This window comes from Somniosus microcephalus, chromosome 11 (assembly GCF_052327205.1).
Source record: "Somniosus microcephalus isolate GS21.2 chromosome 11, FLI_Smic_1.0, whole genome shotgun sequence".
Lineage (NCBI taxonomy): Eukaryota > Metazoa > Chordata > Chondrichthyes > Squaliformes > Somniosidae > Somniosus > Somniosus microcephalus.
The window spans coordinates 236,194,345-236,214,073 of NC_140997.1; the positions used below are offsets into that span (position 1 = coordinate 236,194,345).

Below are 19,729 nucleotides of genomic sequence, written 5' to 3' on the forward strand. Positions count from 1 at the left end.
TGTTCAAAGGGACCTGGGTGTCCTTGTACACGAATCACTGAAAGTTAACATGCAGGTACAGCAAGCAATTAGGAAAGCAAATGGTATGTTGGCCTTTATTACAAGAGGATTGGAGTATAAGAGTAAAGACGTCTTACTGCAATTATATAGGGCCCTGGTGAGACCACACCTGGAGTATTGTGTACAGTTTTGGTCTCCTTACCTAAGGAAGGATATACTTACCATAGAGGGAGTGCAACGAAGGTTCACCAGACTGGTTCCTGGGATGGGGGGATTGTCCTATGAGGAGAGATTGAGTAGACTAGGCCTATATTCTCTAGAGTTTAGAAGAATGAGAGGTGATCGCATTGAAACATACAAAATTCTTACAGGGCTTGACAGGGTAGATGTAGGGAGGATGTTTCCCCTGGCTGGGGAGTCTAGAACCAGGGGTCGGCCATTTAGGACTGAGATGAGGAGAAATTTCTTCACTCGGGTGGTGAATCTTTGGCATTCTCTACCCTAGAGGGCTGTGGAGGCTCAGTCATTGAGTATATTCAAGACAAGGTTATGATGGAGCTGTACAAAACGCTGGTAAGGCCACAGCTGGAGTAGTGTGTGCCGTTCTAGTCGCCACACTATAGGAAGGATGTGATTGCTTTGGAGAGGGTGCAGAGGAGATTTAACCAGGATTTTACCTGGGCTGGAGCGCTTCAGCTATGAAGAAAGACTGGACAGGCTGGGGTTGTTTTCCTTGGAGCAGAGAAGGCTGAGTGGGGACCTGATTGAGGTGTACAAAATTATGAGGGCCATAGATAGGGTGGATAGAAAGGAACTTTTCCCCTTAGTAGAGGGGTCAATAACAAGGGGGCATAGTTTCAAGGTAAGGGGCAGGAGGTTTGGAGGGGATTTGAGGAAGAACTTTTTCACCCAGAGGGTGGTTGGAATCTGGAACTCACTGCCTGAAAGGGTGGTAGAGGCAGGAACCCTGAACATTCAAGAAGCATTTGGATGAGCACTTGAAATGCCATAGCATACAAGGCTACGGACCAAATGCTGGAAAATGGGATTAGAATGGACAGGGCTTGATGGCCGGCGTGGACACGATGGGCCGAAGTGCCTCTTTCTGTGCTCTATGTCTCTATGACAGAGATCGATAGATTTTTGGACTCATGGGGAATCAAGGGATATGGGGATAGTGCAGGAAAGTGGAGTTGAGGTAGAAGATCAGCCATAATCTTATTGAATGGCGGAAGAGGCTCGAGGGGCTGAATGGCCTCCTCCTGCTCCTATTTCTTATGTTCTTGTTTTTGCCTTGAGACTTTAAACAGAGAACAAGTGTTGACTGAAAAAAAAGCAGTAAATGTTAGAAATACTCAACAGGTCTGTCAGCATCTGAAAAGAGGAGACGGATACCATTTCAGATTCTGGTGGTATTCAGGGATACACTTGTAGATTAAGTGGGTAGATACATGGTGTAAATGTGACTGAGAATAGAATTCAGAAACAAAGACTTTAACATTTATAGAGAACGTTGGTTCGACCACACTTGGAGTTCTGTGCACATTTCTGACCTCCATATTACAGAAAGGATATAGAAGAACTTGAGAAAGTACAAGAGAGATTTACCAGGATGATACCAGAACTGCGAATTTCTAACTATCGGGAAAGACTGGACAGGCTGGGGTTCTTTCTCTAGAAGAGAGAATGCTGAGGGGTGACCTTTCATAATAGACGTGGAGAGATGTTTCCACTTGTGGGGAGACCAATACCAGGGACCATAAACTCTGTTCCCTTTAAGCTGCACAGCCATGCAGCTCTCCGGACCTCCCGCACAGTCGCCTTTTCAATGGTGGTAAACCATGCATGTGCTGTATTTTGAATGGACCACGCACCCCAAAAAAAAAAATGGGAACATTGGCCAAAAATATAAGATAGTCACTAATAAATCCAGTAGGGAATTCAGGAGAAACTTCTTTACCCAGAGTAGATGCATTTCAGAGGAATCTAGATAAGTACATGAGGGAGCAAGGAATAGAAGGTGACGCGGATAGGGTGAGATGAAGAAGGGTGGGAGGAGGCTGGTGTGGGGCCGAATGGCCTGATTCTGTGCTGTACATTCGAACTCGTCTTTTTACACAGTCACTGACGGTCCTGCTGCTAATTTTCAGTGGATTCTGATCTTTTATGACTCGGTATCTGCAGCTTTTTCTTATTCACATCAACACTTACAAGCAATGTTATAATTTACCCATTGATGTTTAATGTTGTGCCAGTCCTGCAGCCGGTAGAGATTCTTATTGTGTTGCCGTCTGCTCCACGCCTGAAACCAGAAACTGGTAATACCAGTCCACGTTAACTTCTGGTTTCTATGTACGATACAGAAACATTGCAGTTTGCTGAGATATCGCATCTCCTTTTCGTTAGAACAAAGTCATTTGACAGGGTAGACGTAGAGAAGATGTTTCCACTTGTGGGGGGAGTCCAGAACTAGGGGCCATCAATATAAGAGTCACTAATAAATCCAATAGGGAATTCAGGGGCAACTTCTTTACCCAGAGAGTGGGGAGAATGTGGAACTCGCTGCCACAGGGAGTGGTTGAGGCGAAGAGCAGAGATACATTTAAGGGGAAGCTGGATAAACACATGAGGGAGGAAGAAATAGAAGGATATGGTGATGGGGTGAGATGAAATAAGGTGGGAGGCGACTCGTGTGCAGCTTAAACACCGGCACAGAGCAGTTGGGCCGAATGGCCTCTTTCTGTGGTGCACATTCTTTGTAAAAGACGGTTAAGAGAAGATCGGATAGAGGTGCTTAAAAACTAAGCCATTTTGATAAAATAAATTGGGGGAATCTATTGTGACTGGTCAGAGAGACACTAACTAGAGGGCGTGAAATTTAAGATCGTCAGGAGAAATGTTTTTAAACTTCTGTGGTTCAGTGGATTGCACTGTCGCTCCTTAACAACGAAAGTGGGGACAGGAAGAGGCAGTCACGGTTTTTGGGAAACAAGAGAAATATTTGTTTTCCAAATCCAGGAAAAATAATTGGGGGGCGGGGGAGGGGTAGCAAATGAAACACACACATTGAAACACAAGATTCTGAGGGGGATTGACAGGGTAGATGCTGAGAGGATGTTTCCCCCTGGCTGGAGAGTCTAGAACCAGGGGTCACAGTCTCAGGATAAGGGGCCGGCCATTTAGGACTGAGATGAGGAGGAATTTCTTCACGGAGGGTTGTGAATCTTTGGAATTCTGTGCATGCTCAGTCATTGGGCTTATTCAAGGCTGAGATCGAGAGATTTTTGGATATGGAGATCGGGCGGGAAAGTGGAGTTGAGGTCGAAGATCAGCCGTGATCTTATTGAATGGCGGAGCAGGCTCGAGGGGCCGAATGGCCGACTCCTGCTCCTATTTCTTATGTTCTTAAATAGTCTGAGGATGAAAATGGTGAGAATTGATTGGTAAGATGGTAAAAAGTTAAAATACTTAACCCCAGTATAATAAGCTTTGAGTTGAGAAGAGTTGGAAAGGGTTGGGTTTACTGTGTAAACTTTATATAATTAAAATAACCTTTATTGTGTGACAGTTTCTTTGGTTATTACAGGCTGAAGATTCTTAACTGGTCACTACTCTTCCCAGGAATTAAAAAAAAAAACCTGGTATGTGGGCATTGCTGGCCATCCCTAGCTGCCCTTGAGAAGGTGGTGGTGAACCGCTGCAGTCCGTGTGGTGAAGGTGCTCCCACAGTGCTGTTAGGGAGGGAGTTCCAGGATTTTGACCCAGCGACGATGAAGGATCGGCGATATATTTCCAAATCGGGATGGTGTGTGACTTGGAGGGGAACTTGGAGGCGGTGGTGTTCCCATGCGCCTGCTGCCCTTGGCCTTCTAGGTGGAAGAGGTCGCAGGTTTGGGAGCTGCTGTCTAAAAAGCCATGCCGGGTTGCTGCAGTGCATCTTGTCGATGGCACACACTGCAGCCACGGTACGCCGGTGGTGGAGGGAGTGAATGTTTAAGGTGGTGGATGGGGGGGCCAATCAAGCGGGCTGCTTTGTCCTGGATGGTGTCGAGCTTCTCGAGTGTTGTTGGAGCTGCACTCATCCAGGCAAGTGGAGAGTATTCCATCACACTCCTGACTTGTGCCTTGTAGATGGTGGAAAGGCTTTGGGGAGTCGGGAGGTGAGACACTCGCCGCAGAATACCCAGCCTCTGACCCGCTCTTGTAGCCACAGTATTTATGTGGCTGGTCCAGTTAAGTTTCTGGTCAATGGTGACCCCCAGGATGTTGATGATGGGTGATTCGGCGATGGTAATCCGATTAAATGTCAAGAGGCGGTGGTTAGATTTTCTTGTTGGAGATAGTCATTGCCTGACACTTGTGTGGCGCGAATATTATTTGCCACTTGTCAACCCAAGCCTGAATGATTTCCAGGTCTTGCTATATGCGGGCACAGACTGCTTAATTTTCTGAGGAGTTGTGAATGGAACTGAACACTGCAATCATCAGCGGACATCCCCACTTCTGACCTTATGATGGAGGGAGGTCAGCATTGGCATAGTAACTGGAGCATGGTGCTTTTAATTGTTAGTTCACCAGCTTTCAGAGAAATCTTTCCTGTTGTAAGTAATCACACCCAGGAGGCCCCCACCTTGGTCAAAATTAAGCAGACTGTTGCACCTTGAGTTCCTGACCATGTGCCCCTATGTTGGGAAATGTTGGGTGTGGTAAACCACTGTTTGTATTCCTGTTTGTATTCCACTGTGTACATGCCTGGACATGCCTCGGCTGACTCCTCCCACAGGTCCTAGTATAAAGGTGACTGCTCCCCAGCCCTTTGTATCCTGGACCGGTCGACCACGCGAGGCAGACCTCCATTCTGTTGTTAATAAAAGCCTTTAGTTACTCTTCTAACTCTCAGTCTTTTATGAGTAATTGATAGCGCATCAATTTTATTAATAACATTTTTATAATGGAGAAGATCCTCACACCAGCATGCCTGGACTTAGATCATCGGGAGGCGGACTCATCCACCAAGTTTACTCACTGGCTTAAGTGTTTCGAAAAATTCCTGACCGCCTCCGCAGCAATCAAATCGGACGAGGACAAACTGGATGTCCTGACCTCCAAAGTGAACCACCGAGTGTACTCGGTCATCCAAGACGCGACCTCGTACGCGGACGCTATCAAGCTCCTCAAGGACCAGTACACGCGCCCAGTGAACGAAGTGTACGCCAGGCACCTCCTGGGGAGTCGTAAACAACAACCTGGGGAATCGACCGTGGAATACCTTCAGGCACTGTCTGTGCTTGGCCGGGCCTGTGGTTGTAAGGATGTAAAGGCTGCCGTGTACACAGAGGAACTTATCCGGGACGCTTTTGTAGCGGGCCACAGATCCAATTACACCCGACAGCGACTGTTGGAGCAGAGTAACCTCGACCTCAACAAGGCCTCTGAACTCGCACTATCGTTGGATGCAGCCTACCAGGGCATGGATGCCTACTCCTCTGCACCGTGGACGCCGCGGGGAATGACAGCCTGGGACACGGTAGGACCGCCTCATAGCGCCGTGCCACCCCAGCCACACCCCAACAACGGCCCAACTACCGCAGCAGTGTCCCAAGGCCAGACAGCAGTGCCCCAAGGCCAGAAATGCTACTTCTGTGGCCAGGCAAAACACCCCAGAGCGCGCTGCCCGGCGAAAAACGCGATCTGCTCGGGCTGCGGGAAGAAGGGACACTACGCTAGCGTCTGCAGGGCCAAAGCCACCCCGAACCCCAGCAGCGCCGCGTGTGGGCCATGCGGGCCGCCATCTTGGACCTCCCCGGCCATGTGCGAATCACCGGTACAGCAGCCATTTTGGACGCCTCCAGCCACATGGGGATCATGGACGCCGCCATCTTGGACGACAGCCGGGCCGCAGCAGGCCCCCGACACCGCCTCATCTGATACCCGCAGCGACACACCGACCCCTACGCTGGCATCCGTTACACTGGACCAAGCGAGACCGCACCAACTGGCCAGTTCCACAATGGACATTAAGGTAAATGGTCACGATACAATCTGCCTTTTTGACTCTGGGAGCACGGAGAGCTTCATCCACCCCGACACGGTGCGGCGTTGCTCTCTCCCAGCCCTGCCTGCGCAACAGCGGATTTCTATGGCCTCCGAGTCCCAGTCGGCGGACATCGGCGGCTACTGCGTGGTGACACTCGTAGTAGATGGGACCGTGTACGATCATTTTAAACTTCTGGTCCTGCCCGACCTCTGCGCTGCCGTCCTGCTGGGGTTAGATTTTCAGTGCCACCTTAAAAGTGTTACGATGGCGTACGGTGGACCCCTACCCCCACTCACAGTCCGCAGCCAGCAGCTTCCAAATTGCCCGCCGCGCACCAGGTGCAACCTCTCCACACTCAAAGTCACCCCCCCCCCCCCCCCCACTGTTTGCTAACCTCACCCCCGACTGTAAGCCCATCGCCACAAAGAGCAGGCGATACAGTGCCGGGGACAGGGTTTTCATTAAAACCGAAGTGGAGCGGCTCCTGAAAGAAGGGATTATTGAGGGCAGCACCAGCCCCTGGCGAGCCCAGGTTGTGGTCGTTAAGACCGGCGAGAAGCAGCGCCTGGTCATCGACTACAGCCAGACAATAAATCGCTACACCCTGCTGGACGCCTACCCACTCCCCCGTATAGCTGATATGGTCAACCAGATCGCGCAGTACCGCGTCTTCTCGACCATTGACCTGAAATCAGCGTACCACCAGCTCCCCATCCGCCCTGAGGACCGCCAGTACACTGCCTTTGAGGCAAACGGCCGCCTCTATCACTTCCTTAGGGTTCCCTTTGGCGTCACCAATGGGGTCTCTGTCTTCCAAAGGGAGATGGACCGGATGGTAGATCAAAATGCGTTGCAGGCCACTTTCCCATATCTGGACAATGTGACCATCTGCGGCCGTGACTTGCAGGACCATGACGCAAACCTCGAAAAATTTCTCCGCACCGCCCAACTCCTAAACCTGACATATAACAAGGAGAAGTGCATATTCCGCACAAACCGCCTCGCCATCCTTGGCTGTGTTGTGGAACACGGAGTCATCGGCCCCGACCCCGACCGGATGCGTCCCCTTATGGAACTTCCACTGCCCCACTGCCTCAAGGCCCTGAAGAGGTGCCTAGGGTTTTTCTCCTATTATGCCCAGTGGGTCCCCTACTATGCGGACAAGGCCCATCCGCTGATCAAGTCCACCTCTTTTCCCTTGACGGCAGAGGCCCGCTTAGCCTTCCACCGTATCAAGGAGGACATTGCCAAAGCCACCATGCACGCAGTGGACGAATCCATCCCCTTCCAGGTGGAAAGCGACGCGTCCGACTTTGCCCTGGCCGCTACCCTCAATCAGGCGGGGAGACCCGTGGCCTTTTCACGAACCCTCCAAGGCCCGGAGACCAGACACTCCGCTGTTGAGAAGGAGGCCCAGGTGATTGTGGAGGCTGTGCGTCATTGGAGGCACTACCTGGCCGGAAAACGATTTACCCTGCTCACTGACCAGCGTTCAGTTGCTTTTATGTTTAACAACAAGCAGAGGGGCAAAATCAAAAATGACAAGATCTTGAGGTGGAGAATCGAACTTTCCACCTACAACTACGAGATCTTGTACCGGCCCGGGAAGCTAAATGAACCCCCGGATGCGCTATCGCGTGGCACCTGCGCCAGCGCGCAGATCGATAGACTGCGGGCCCTCCACAATGACCTCTGCCACCCGGGGGTCACCAGGTTCTTCCACCTCATCAAGGCCCGCAACCTGCCTTACTCTATTGAGGAGGTCAGGACCATGACCAGGAACTGCCAAGTCTGCGCTGAGTGCAAACTGCACTTTTATAGACCAGACAGGGCCCACCTGATAAAAGCCACTCGCCCCTTCGAGCGCCTGAGCGTTGATTTTAAAGGGCCTCTCCCCTCCTCCGACCGCAATGTGTACTTCCTCAATATTATTGATGAGTACTCCCGTTTCCCGTTCGCCTTCCCCTGCCCGGACATGACCAGTGCCACGGTCATTAAATGTCTGAACAACCTCTTCACCCTGTTCGGTTTCCCCAGCTATATCCATAGCGACCGGGGCTCATCGTTTATGAGCGACGAACTCCGTCAGTACCTGCTAACTAGGGGTATTGCCACAAGCAGGACCACCAGTTACAACCCCCGGGGGAACGGACAGGTGGAAAGAGAAAATGCGACAGTTTGGAAGGCCGTCCTGCTAGCCTTAAAGTCTAGGGGCCTTCCAACCTCCCGCTGGCAGGATGTGCTCCCCGATGCGCTCCACTCTATTCGGTCACTGCTCTGCACTGCCACTAACGCCACCCCTCATGAGAAAATGTTTGTCTTCCCACGGAAGTCCACATCGGGGACATCGCTACCGCCATGGCTGACGTCCCCAGGGCCGGTCCTACTGAGAAGACACGTGAGGACCCATAAAACGGACCCCCTGGTCGAGAGGGTCGACCTCCTCCACGCCAACCCGCAGTATGCTTACATCGCATACCCGGACGGGCGGGAGGACACAGTCTCCATAAGAGACCTTGCACCCTCGGGGGCCGCAGTAACCCACTACCACCCCCCCCCCCCCCCCCCCCCCCCCCACGATTCGATATCCAGCCCCAGCAGACGGCAGGCCTGGGCCCCGCGACCCGCTCGACATCTACGAGGACGACACGCCTGTGCCACAGCCTACGCAGGACTCGACGCCGGAAGCTTCACTACCCCTGCCGTCGCCACGCCGATCACAGCGGCAGACAAGACCTCCGGAGAGACTCCAATACACTAACTTCTAATACACTTCACCCCGCCGGACTCAATTTTAAACAAGGGGTGAATGTGGTAAACCACTGTTTGTATTCCACTGTGTACATGCCTGGACATGCCTCGGCTGACTCCTCCCACAGGTCCTAGTATAAAGGTGACTGCTCCCCAGCCCTTTGTATCCTGGACCGGTCGACCACGCGAGGCAGACCTCCATTCTGTTGTTAATAAAAGCCTTTAGTTACTCTTCTAACTCTCAGTCTTTTATGAGTAATTGATAGCGCATCATTGGGCTGCAAAAGCGAATTGATATAATTTACCCCAGTATTAGGCTAACTCGAATTAGCTGCCAATTAATAATTTGATTTTGAGCAGCAGTATCTAAATACCCAGCACACCGTGATTTAGCTGCATTTTAAGGATGCGGCGCTGTAATGGACTCATTGGGATCTTGCTGTGTACAATTTGGCTGCCACGTGTCCTACATTACAACAGTGACTACATTTCAAAAGCACTTCATTAGCTGTAAAGTGCTCTGGGACATCCTGAGGTCATGAAAGGAAAATATGAACAGGAGGAGGCCATTCAGCCCCTCGAGCCTGTTCTGCCATTCCATGGCGATCTTAACTCCATCCAGCCACCTTGTCCCTTAGTACCCTTGGCTAGCAAAAATCTATCGATCTTAGATTTAAAAGTATTAATTGAACTCGCATCTACTGCTTTTTGTGGGAGAGAATTCAACATTTCTACCACCCTTTGTGTGAAGTGTTTCTTAACCTTAAAATCAGAGCCAGGAGAGGTTATGTCCACTTGTCCTAGACTCTCCCATCAGCGGAAATAGTTTCTCTATCTACCCTATCAATTGCTTTCAAAATCTTAACCTCATAAAACCATCCCGTAAGCCTGTCGGCCATGGCTCAGTGGGTAGCGCACTCGCCTCTGAGTCAGAAGGTTGTGGGTTCCAGTCCCGCTCCAGGGACTTGAGCACACAAATCTAGGCCAATATATCCTTGCCAAGGTGCGGTGCCCAGAACTGTGTACAGTACTCCAGATGTGTTTATTTAAATGTTACTTTGTTTGTTCTTGGTTCCTCCCAATCCCTCCAGCACACTGTCGCAGTGAGTCTGTGCGAGTACAGGCCGGAGAGATCCACTGCTTATTGTAAAATGTGTGCATCTTCCTCTGTGTCTGGGTGGAGCAATGTTGGGCTGCACTCTTTTATTTATAAAAAAAAAGAAAACAAACTTCTCTTTGTGAAGGAACTGGAGGTTGATTCTGCTTTCTTCAACGAGCTGTTCTAATTCCTTTGTGTCGGCTGTGACTCAGTGGGTCGCACCCTCACCTGTGAGTCAGAAGGTTGTGGGTTCAAGTCTGCTCTAGACACTCGAGCACAAAATCTACGCTGACACTCCAGTGCGGTGCTGAGGGAGTGCTGCACTGTCGGAGTGCCGTCTTTCGGATGAGACGTTAAACCGAGGGCCCGTCTGCCCCCTCAGGTGGACTTAAAAGATCCCGTGGTCACTATTTTGAAGAACAGGGGAGTTCTCCCCGGTGTCCTGGGGTTAATATTTATCCCTCAACCAACATCACTAAACAGATTATCTGGTCATTATTGCATTGCTGTTTGTGGGAGCTTGCTGTGCACAAATTGGCTGCTGCATTTCCTATATTACAACAGTGACTACACTTCAGAAAGTACTTCATCAGCTGTAAAAACGCTTTTGGTCGTCCTGAGGTCATGAAAGGCGCTATAGAAATGCAAGTCTTTTTCTAAAACCACAGGAATATTTAGTGCTGTTCACAGCATGGCTGCTTTTAAACTCCGTGAGCACTGTGCTGGTGCTGGCATCAAACTGGCCCAATTCTGTAAGGGAGCCAGTTCCTCAGAATTTCTTATCTAAATTTGGATTTGTAAAAACATTTGACTTGGATCCAGGGAAATTCCTATTTTGTTTCTGTTTCACAGATCGAGCTATGGCCTGATGAGATTTAACAGTCAAAAGGTGTAGAGTCTAGTTGATTTCACGTTGAGAGTCATTGTCCTCCCTTATTATCTTATCTTGATCTTTATGGAACTCACTGAGCTGAATTATTTAACTGCACACCTCCTCTTTAACGAAACATTGAAATCGCCTAACGTCTGAAACTTTGCTGCTATTTTCTGGAGGTCAGCCATTTACTGCATTCTCTTGCAAACCCTTTTTTTTAGACTTCTGAGGCTAGTAAATTGTTCTTTGGCCAAAACAAGCTTGTCCTTTTTTAAATAGATGAACCCTGCCTTCTGACCATATTCCTCAATCCCATCTCTCTTTGGAAACTTATCCAATTGCTGTGTGAATGCATTTATCCTCCCCACTCTGTCATTTTCAGATCTCTCTTCCCTTTGGGTGAAAAAGTTGCTCTCAACTCCTGGTTAAGGATCAGACTTTGTTCCATTATTTTTTACTAGTGCTCCTAGCAGGCAAGGCAGTTTCTATAAGCAGAGCGAGTCTATGAACTGAAACCTGTGTCCTTGTGTGTGCCAGGAGTAGAATAGTGTCTCATGACGCGAACAATTAACCGTTAACTATAATATGTCACATCAGAGACTACTTGGGACACCCATTATCTTCTGCTTTCTACTCTGAAAGGCAGGAAATGACGCATTGTTGGGCCAAAATTCTGAGGCTAAATGTAAGTCTAATTTATTTACATGCAAGACGTTACACAGAAGCAGAAAGAAACCGCATTAAACTAGTACAAAAACAGAACATTTTGGAAATGTCCAACAGGTCAGGCAGCATCTGTGGAGCAAGAGAGAATCCGAATTAACATTTCCGGTCAATGACCGTCCATCAGAACTGCAGCATGGAACTAGCAGCACAATGCTTGTCGTACCAAACCCAGAGAGAGAGACCATTCAGAATCATTGTCGTGCGTTGTACTAGTCTTCCACTCGGTCTTTGATGAATTTACATGGGAGATGATGCGTACAGAGACCGAGGCCTCACGTGGTATAGGCAGTGCTAAGCGAGGGACTGTAACTTACATTGGGTGATCTTTCTGCTCCACTCAGTGTTTGCTGTTGACACCTACTGCCCACTGAAACCACATCTTGTCCACTTAATGGCCCAGAAATTCGGGTCGGGGGGGCTTCCCGCGTGCAAGCCCTCCGACCTGCACTTACCTTGTGTGCCGGCCATTGTGCTGTGGGATTCCGATCCTGGGCCTGCTCCAGCTGCCGGCGCGCAGTGCTTGCGTATCCCAGGGGCGCAGTTAGTTCGATGCATCCCCTGGGATCACGTGGGCCATGGGGAGCCAATCGGAGCAGGGAAATGCCCATTCATAAGTTTGACAGGAAGAGCTGTCAAAACTTAGAAATACTACGGGCCCCAAAACGTCACTGAATCTTCAAATAAATTTTTTAAAAACATCACATTTTTTAAATTATAAATTACATGAAATAACTATTTTAAACAATTTAAATTTTTTGAAGAAAATAAAATTATTTTTTAACGGGGCTAAAAATAAACTTACCTTTCTTTAAAGTATTTAAAAATAATAAACCTGTGGAAAAAATGTTTTAATTTTAATTAATTCACCACTTACCTTGTAAAAAGCAGGCCTTGCGCCTGCTTTTTAAATGTGTAAATTCTGGAGACTTACCCTCCCGGGAAAACCTGTATTTAAAAAAAAAAAAAAAAACAACCGTAAGTTCGATGAGCACACGTAGCCTCTCCCGCGCACGCGTTCGACTTCTGAACCCCTTTGTTCAGGGGAACGGAAGTGCCGGTTTCCCGTGCATGCGCAGTGCATGCAGGAAACCGGCACTTCCATTGGGCCTACGGGTGAGTACCCAGCGCGTACTCACCCGTGGAGACCCGAATTTCTGGGCCATTACTTTTAATCTACGTGCAACCTATACTGCTTTTAGCAAAAGCTTCCTTGATGGTGTAGCTATTTAAGATGTAGTGAACTCATCTGTAAACCTGCATACTTTTAACTCTTGGTAGCAGAGCCAGTCTTTGTCTCACTGGTAACGTTCCTGCCTCAGTCAGAAGGTCCCGGGTTTGAACCCCGCTCCAGACAGTCCCGGCGAGTGGAGACTGGTGAGTGGAGACTGTCCTACAGGGGAAGAGTGTGAATATATACAATCGGCAACAATGCCAGACTGTTGATCAGCCTGCAAATCCTTCCACTACTTCACACGAATCTCCATAGGGTTAAGCGCAGATACTTCAACAACTCTTGCTAGCAGTTCAGACCAGAGTGGAGCTGCAGTTTAAGTATCAAATACTGTTTTTCCTTCAGAGCACCAGCAATTTGATTAGCACCCAGCAACAAGCTCCTTCACCCAGATTGACGACGACGACTCCTGTGTTTGCAGACATGTGGGCTCCCGTTACCAGCTGGAGTTTGGCAACAAACGGCAATTTCCATTTTCTGTTTCGGTTGTTTCAAAATTGTGGAACCGTAAAGTTTACAAATGTTTCCTTTATTTATAGCAGAACCAGCCTACTTCCCCCCTCCCGTACTTCACTAATTTATCACTTGTTGCTCCTGACTCCGTTTGTACAATTTGCTGCAAATTGCCCATTTTGCAATGCAATATGAATTAAGTGGAAGCATATCCTCTTGGTAATTTTAGTTGGGACTGATTCAGATTTTGCCTACAGATTTCCAGTTCAGAATAATACTAATCTGGAGGGTTTAGCCTTTCCTTGAACTGGCTCACGAGCTTCCTTTCCATTACAGTACATTGATTGGTATAAAATGCAAGTGTAAGCCTGGTCATTATTGGTCAGTGTTGGTGTTTAAACATGTTGCGATGACATTCCCCAGCCTACTATTTAATGTATTTGTAAACCTGTCCATTTTTAAGGGACTACTGTACTTCAGAGTAATGGACAGGCTGCAGCTGTTTTGGTGTGTACCATTTTAACTATAACTGTGCTTCTCCCTGCAGACCTGTTTGTGGACTGGAAGCAGAATGCAGATGAGATTATAGTGAAGCTAAAGCCTGGAGAGGAGAGCCTGAAAGTTGACGAGGTTGATGCAGCTTTCACAGACACAGACTGTGTGGTTACCCTACCAGGTGAGAGCGGGCAATACATGCCCGGGAAATTGTGGCTGATCTGAATTGATCTGAGAGGAGTAGTGTCCAGGACATGATTTCAGGTGTATGATGCCGAGCTCTTCCGCTGCCTTCCCCTCTGTACAATATTGACCCTCCTTGTGCCTCTGACTCCCCTTTATCCTGTCTCCAGCCTTCACCACCCTCCCCGACCCCAGCCTCTGGCCTCTTGCTTTCTCTTAATCTTTTTGTCATGGATTGCCGCCATGATATCGACACTCGTTTTCTCCACACCCATCTACCTCTAAACCTAAAGCATCTGTTCTCTCTGTTCTAACCCTGACATTGTTGTCAAACCGCTCAGGAGGTGCTGTTGTATGGTGGATGAACCTGTATCTTCCAGAGGCCGTTGCCTATTCTGACTGCTCCTAACCTCCCTCTGAACTATGACCCTACTACCAAACACCAAGCCATTAATTCCCAGACTGTGACTGATCTGAGATTCCCCCTAGTTCCCAAAACTGCCTACAGCTCATTTTTACTTCCTCCCCAAGATACACAAGGTGGGACTGTTCTAGTGGACTTGATTTGTTTTGTTTTCCATTCCCAATGAACTAATTCCCTCTTGTCTTCATGCTCTTCTTTCCCCTTGTCCAGTTGCCCCCCCACCTACATCAGTGACTCCTCCCATCCTCTCTGCCAGTTTTAACAATTTCAGATTTTCACCTTCAAGGTATTAAATACTAGTTCACAAAAAGGTGGTGGCTTGTGACTGATTTGTGAATATTGGTATCTTTTCTCACTCTTTCTTGCTGTCTTTTTGTACTCTGAACTTCCTGAGTTCAGCGTGTGTAAGTATCAGAAGATACTGAAATAATAGGTTACAGTTTCCCTGTTAGAAGTTTTTCTAAAAGAAGTCTTTGTTTTTCAAGCAAATGGTGCGTTTTACTGATGTACCAGGAGCTCGAGGGTGGAATCAATGATGTAACCATGTAATTTTTGTGGAGCATCTGCCACAACTCATTCCAGGAAGGTGTAAAGGATTAAAGTAATCATCAGTTATGCAGCATAAAAAGGCATGGAGTGCCTGGCTCCAGTGGAAGCATTTAATGTGTACCCAAAGCTGCTGTGCAGAATGCATGCAGCACGATAACCTGTTAACTATTACAAACATACGAACAATGATGGACAGGAAAAGACCCTCTGGTCCATCCAGCCTGCCCCCCACAATTGATACTTTGTGTACCCATCTTCCACCCTACATAAACTTCAGCTCATCCAAAACTCTCACCAATTCCTGTTCACCCATCACGCCTGTGCTCACTGACTTGCATTGGCTCCCATTCTGGCGATGCCTCAATTTTAAAATTCTCATCCTTGTTTTAAAATCTATCCATGGCCTCGCCCCTCCCTATCTCTGTAACCTCCTCCAGCCCTGCAATCCTCCGAGATCTCTGCACTCCTCCAAGTCTGGCCTCTTGCACATCCCCAATTTTAATCACTCTACCATTGGTGGCCGTGCCTTCAGCTGTCAGGGCCCTAAGCTCTGGAATTCCCTCCCTAAACCCCTCTGCGCCTCTACCTAAAAGATGACAAATCCCCTGGACCAGATGGCCTGCATCCCAGGGTCTTAAAAGAAGTGGCTGCAGAGATAGTGGATGCATTGGTTGCAATATACCAAAATTCCCTGGACTCTGGAGAGGTCCCAGTGGATTGGAAAACCCCTATTTAAGAAAGGAGGGAGACAGAAAGTAGGAAATTATAGACCAGTTAGCCTAACATCTGTCGTTGGGAAAATGCTGGAGTCTTTCATTAAGGAAGCAGTAGCAGGGCATTTGGAAAATCATAATGCAGTCAGAGTCAGCATGGTTTTATGAAAGGGAAATCATGTTTAACAAATTTGCTGGAGTTCTTTGAGGATGTAACGAGCAGGGTGGACAAAGGTGAACCAGTGGATGTGGTGTGTTTGGATTTCCAGAAGGCATTCGATAAGGTGCCACATAAAAGGTTACTGCATAAGATAAGAGCTCACGGAATTGGGGGTAATATATTAGCATGGATAGAGAATTGGTTAACTAACAGAAAGCAGAGAGTCGGGATAAATGGGCCATTTTCTGGGTGGCAAACTGTAACTAGTGGGGTGCCACAGGGATCAGTGCTGGGGCCTCAACTATTTACAATCTACATTACACTTGGTCCCTTCATCCAAGTCATTAATGTAGCCAAGTTTGTGGATGATGCAAAGATGGGTGGGAAAGCAAGTTGTGCAGAGGACTCGAAGAACCTGCAAAGGGATATAGACAGGCTAAGTGAGTGGGCAAACATTTGGCAGATGGAGTATAATGTGGGAAAGTGCGAGGTTATCCACTTTGGGAGGAAAAATAAAAAAGCAAATTATTTAAATGGAGAGAGATTACAAAATGCTACAGTTCAGAGGGACCTGGGGGGTCCTTGTGCATGAAACACAAAAAGTTAGCATGCAGGTACAGCAAGTAATCAAAGGCTTTTATTTCAAAGGGGTTGGAGTATAAAAGCAGGGAAGTCCTGCTACAACTGTACAGGGCGTTGGTGAGACCACTCCTGGAGTACTGCGGACAGTTTTGGTCTCCTTATTTAAGGAAGGATGTACTTGCATTGGAGGCAGTTCAGAGATGATTCACTAGGTTACTTCCAGAGATGGGGTTGACTTATGAGGAAAGATTGAGCAGGCTGGGCCCATACACATTGGAATTTAGAAGAATGAGAGGTGATCTTATTGAAACATATAAGATACTGAGGGGGCTCGACAAGGTAGATGCAGAGAGGATGTTTCCCCTCGTGGGGAAATCGAGAACTCGGGTGCACAGTTTTAGAATAAAGGGTCGCCATTTTAGAACTGAGATGAGGAGGAATTTCTTCTGAGGGTCATAAATCTGTGAAATTCTCTGCATCAGAGAGCTGTGGAAGTTGGGCCATTTAAATACATTTAAGGTGGAGATACAGATTTTTGCAAGATAAGGGAGTGAAGGGTTATGGGGAGCAGGCAGAGAAGGACGATGTAGGCATAGAAATCAGGCAGGGGGATTGTGATATACTTGAACAAATTAGTATTGAGAGATCAGAGGCACTAGCGGGCTAAAAAGTGGATAAATCCCCAGGCCCAGACGAGATGTATCCCAGGCTGCTGTGTGAGGCAAGGGAGGAGATTGCAGGGGCTCTGACACAAATTTTCAGAACCTCTCTGGCCACAAGGGATGTGCCAGAGGACTGGAGAACAGCTAACGTAGTACCATTATTCAAGAAGGTTACTAGGAATAAACCAGGGAATTACAGGCCAGTGAGCCTAACATCAGTGGTAGGGAAATTATTGGAAAAAATTCTGAGGGACAGAATTAGTCTCCACTTGGAGATGCAGGGATTAATCAAGGATAGTCAGCATGGCTTTGTCAGGGGGAGATCATGTCTAACCAATTTGATTGAATTTTTCGAAGGGGTGACTAGGTGTGTGGATGAGAGTAGTGCAGTTGATGTAGTCTACATGGACTTCAGTAAGGCTTTTGACAAAGTCCCGCATGAGAGACTGGTCAAGAAGGTAAGAGCCCATGGGATCCAGGGCAATTTGGCACATTGGATCCAAAATTGGCTTAGTGGCAGGAGGCAGAGGGTGATGGTCGAAGGTTGTTTTTGTGACTGGAAGCCTGTGTCCAGTGGTGTACCGCAGGGATCGGTGCTGGGTCCCTTGCTGCTTGTAGTGTACATTAATGATTTAGATATGAATGTAGGAAGTATGATCAGTAAGTTCGCAGATTACATGAAAATTGGTGGAGTGGTAAATAGCGAGGAGGGATGCCTCAAGCTACAGGATGCTATAGACGGGTTGGTCAGATGGGCAGAACAGTGGCAAATGAAATTTAACCCTGAAAAGTGAGAGGTGATGCATTTTGGGAGGACTAACAAGGCAAGGGAATACACAATGAATGTTAGGACCCCAGGAAGGACAGAGGATCAGAGGGACCTTGGTGTGCATGTACATAGATCCCTGAAGGCAGCAGGACAGGTAGATAAGGTGGTTAAAAAGGCATATGGGATACTTGCCTTCATTAGCCGAGGCATAGAATATAAGAGCAGGGAGGTTATGATGGAGCTGTACAAAACGCTAGTTAGGCCACAGCTTGAATACTGTGTGCAGTTCTAGTCGCCACACTATAGGAAGGATGTGATTGCATTGGAGAGGGTGCAGAGGAGATTCACCAGGATGTTACCTGGACTGGAGCACTTCAGCTATGAAGAGAGACTGGACAGGCTGGGGTTGTTTTCCTTGGAGCAGAGAAGGCTGAGGGGGGACCTGATTGAGGTGTACAAAATTATGAGGGGCGTAGATAGAAAGGAACTTTTCCCCTTAGTAGAGGGGTCAATAACAAGGGGGCATAGATTCAAGGTAAGGGGCAGGAGGTTTAGAGGGGATTTGAGGAAAAACTTTTTCACCCAGAGGGTGGTTGGAGTCTGGAACTCACTGCCTGAAAGGGTGGTAGAGGCAGGAACCCTCACAACATTCAAGAAGCATTTAGATGAGCACTTGAAACGCCATAGCATACAAGGCTACGGACCAAGTGCTGGAAAATGGGATTAGAATAGACAGGGCTTGGTGGCCGGCGCGGACACGATGGGCCGAAGGGCCTCTTTCTGTGCTGTATAACTTTATCTATGTCTCTAAGTGGCTTTGAGCCCAAGATCAGCCATGATCTCATTGAATGGCGGAGCAGGCGCGAGGGGCCAAGTGGCTTATTCCTGCTCCTATTTCTTATGTTCTTACCCCTCCTCATTTAAGACATTCCTTAAAACCTACCTCTTTGACCAAGCTTTTAGTTGCCTATCCTAATATCTCTGTGGCTCACTCTCGCATTTTTTGATAACGCTCCTGTGAAGGGCCTTGGAATGGTTTTACTATGTTAAAGGTGCTACTGTATATAAATAAAAGTTATGTATCACAATTATATACACTCTCCACTCCACCCCACCCAAAACCATGTGATCGTCTGGGAGAGGCAAAAAAAACCCAGGCCAATTGGGTGGGGTGGGGGCAGAATCTGGGAAATTCTTCTCCGACCCCCTCTCGGTGATTGAAACTAGTCCACGAGGTCACCCTGGCCCTACCTCTAGTACGAGGTGATCTCCGCTTCAGCCAGAAATAGGTCCCGCTCTCGCTCAATTCAGAGAGTCGCGCCCACCACACGAGCTGGCAGCATATTCCAGAGGTCCATTATTCTCTGGGGAAAAGAACCACCTCCTGACTTCTAACCTAGATCTGACCTTGTATAACTTCAAGGCCCTCCCTAACCTATTAATTGGAACAAACTGTAAACTAGAACATAATCTATTCCCTTCACCATCTTATAAACCTCGGTCAGATGACCCCTACGCCTACACTTCTCTAAATTGTACAGTTCCTGCTCTATTAGCCTATCTTAATAATGAAGATGCTTTAAACTGGGAATTAGTCTAGTGGCCCTCCTCTGCACCCTTTCCAAAGCCTCAATATCACCCACCATGTGAGGAGACCAAAACTGGGTAGCGTATTCCAACTGAGGCCTGATCAAGGTCTTGTATCAGGACAAAATAGTGTGCTGTCTTAGTCAATTGTCCTATGAATGCACCCCAACACCCTATTCACTTGAGCTATTGCTTCACAGCATTGCTCATGTACTTTTAGAGAAGTATGTATTAGAATGTCCAGATGTCTCTGTCTCTGTCTCCAGCTCCTGTAATACTTTTCTCTGAAGCGTGTATGAATATTGAGCATTTGCCCTGTCCACATGCATAACACTGCACTTATCCAAATTAAAGATCATTACCAGTTATGAGCCCAATCCCCCTACAGATCAAAATCTGCCTGAAGCAGTTGTCGAGCATCATCTACAGTCCCG

General features: G+C 47.9%; 1 protein-coding gene across 6 annotated transcripts in view; it reads left to right on the top strand.

Annotated features, from left to right (window-relative positions):
* Window positions 1–19,729, top strand: part of usp19 (ubiquitin specific peptidase 19) — a 182,276-nt gene that overhangs the window by 31,660 nt on the left and 130,887 nt on the right. For all 6 annotated transcript variants that reach the window (XM_086002169.1, XM_086002172.1, XM_086002171.1 and 3 more), the window contains one exon: window positions 13,719–13,847. In XM_086002169.1, the coding sequence (XP_085858295.1) occupies window positions 13,719–13,847 (129 nt within the window). The remainder of the gene's footprint in view (window positions 1–13,718; window positions 13,848–19,729) is intronic.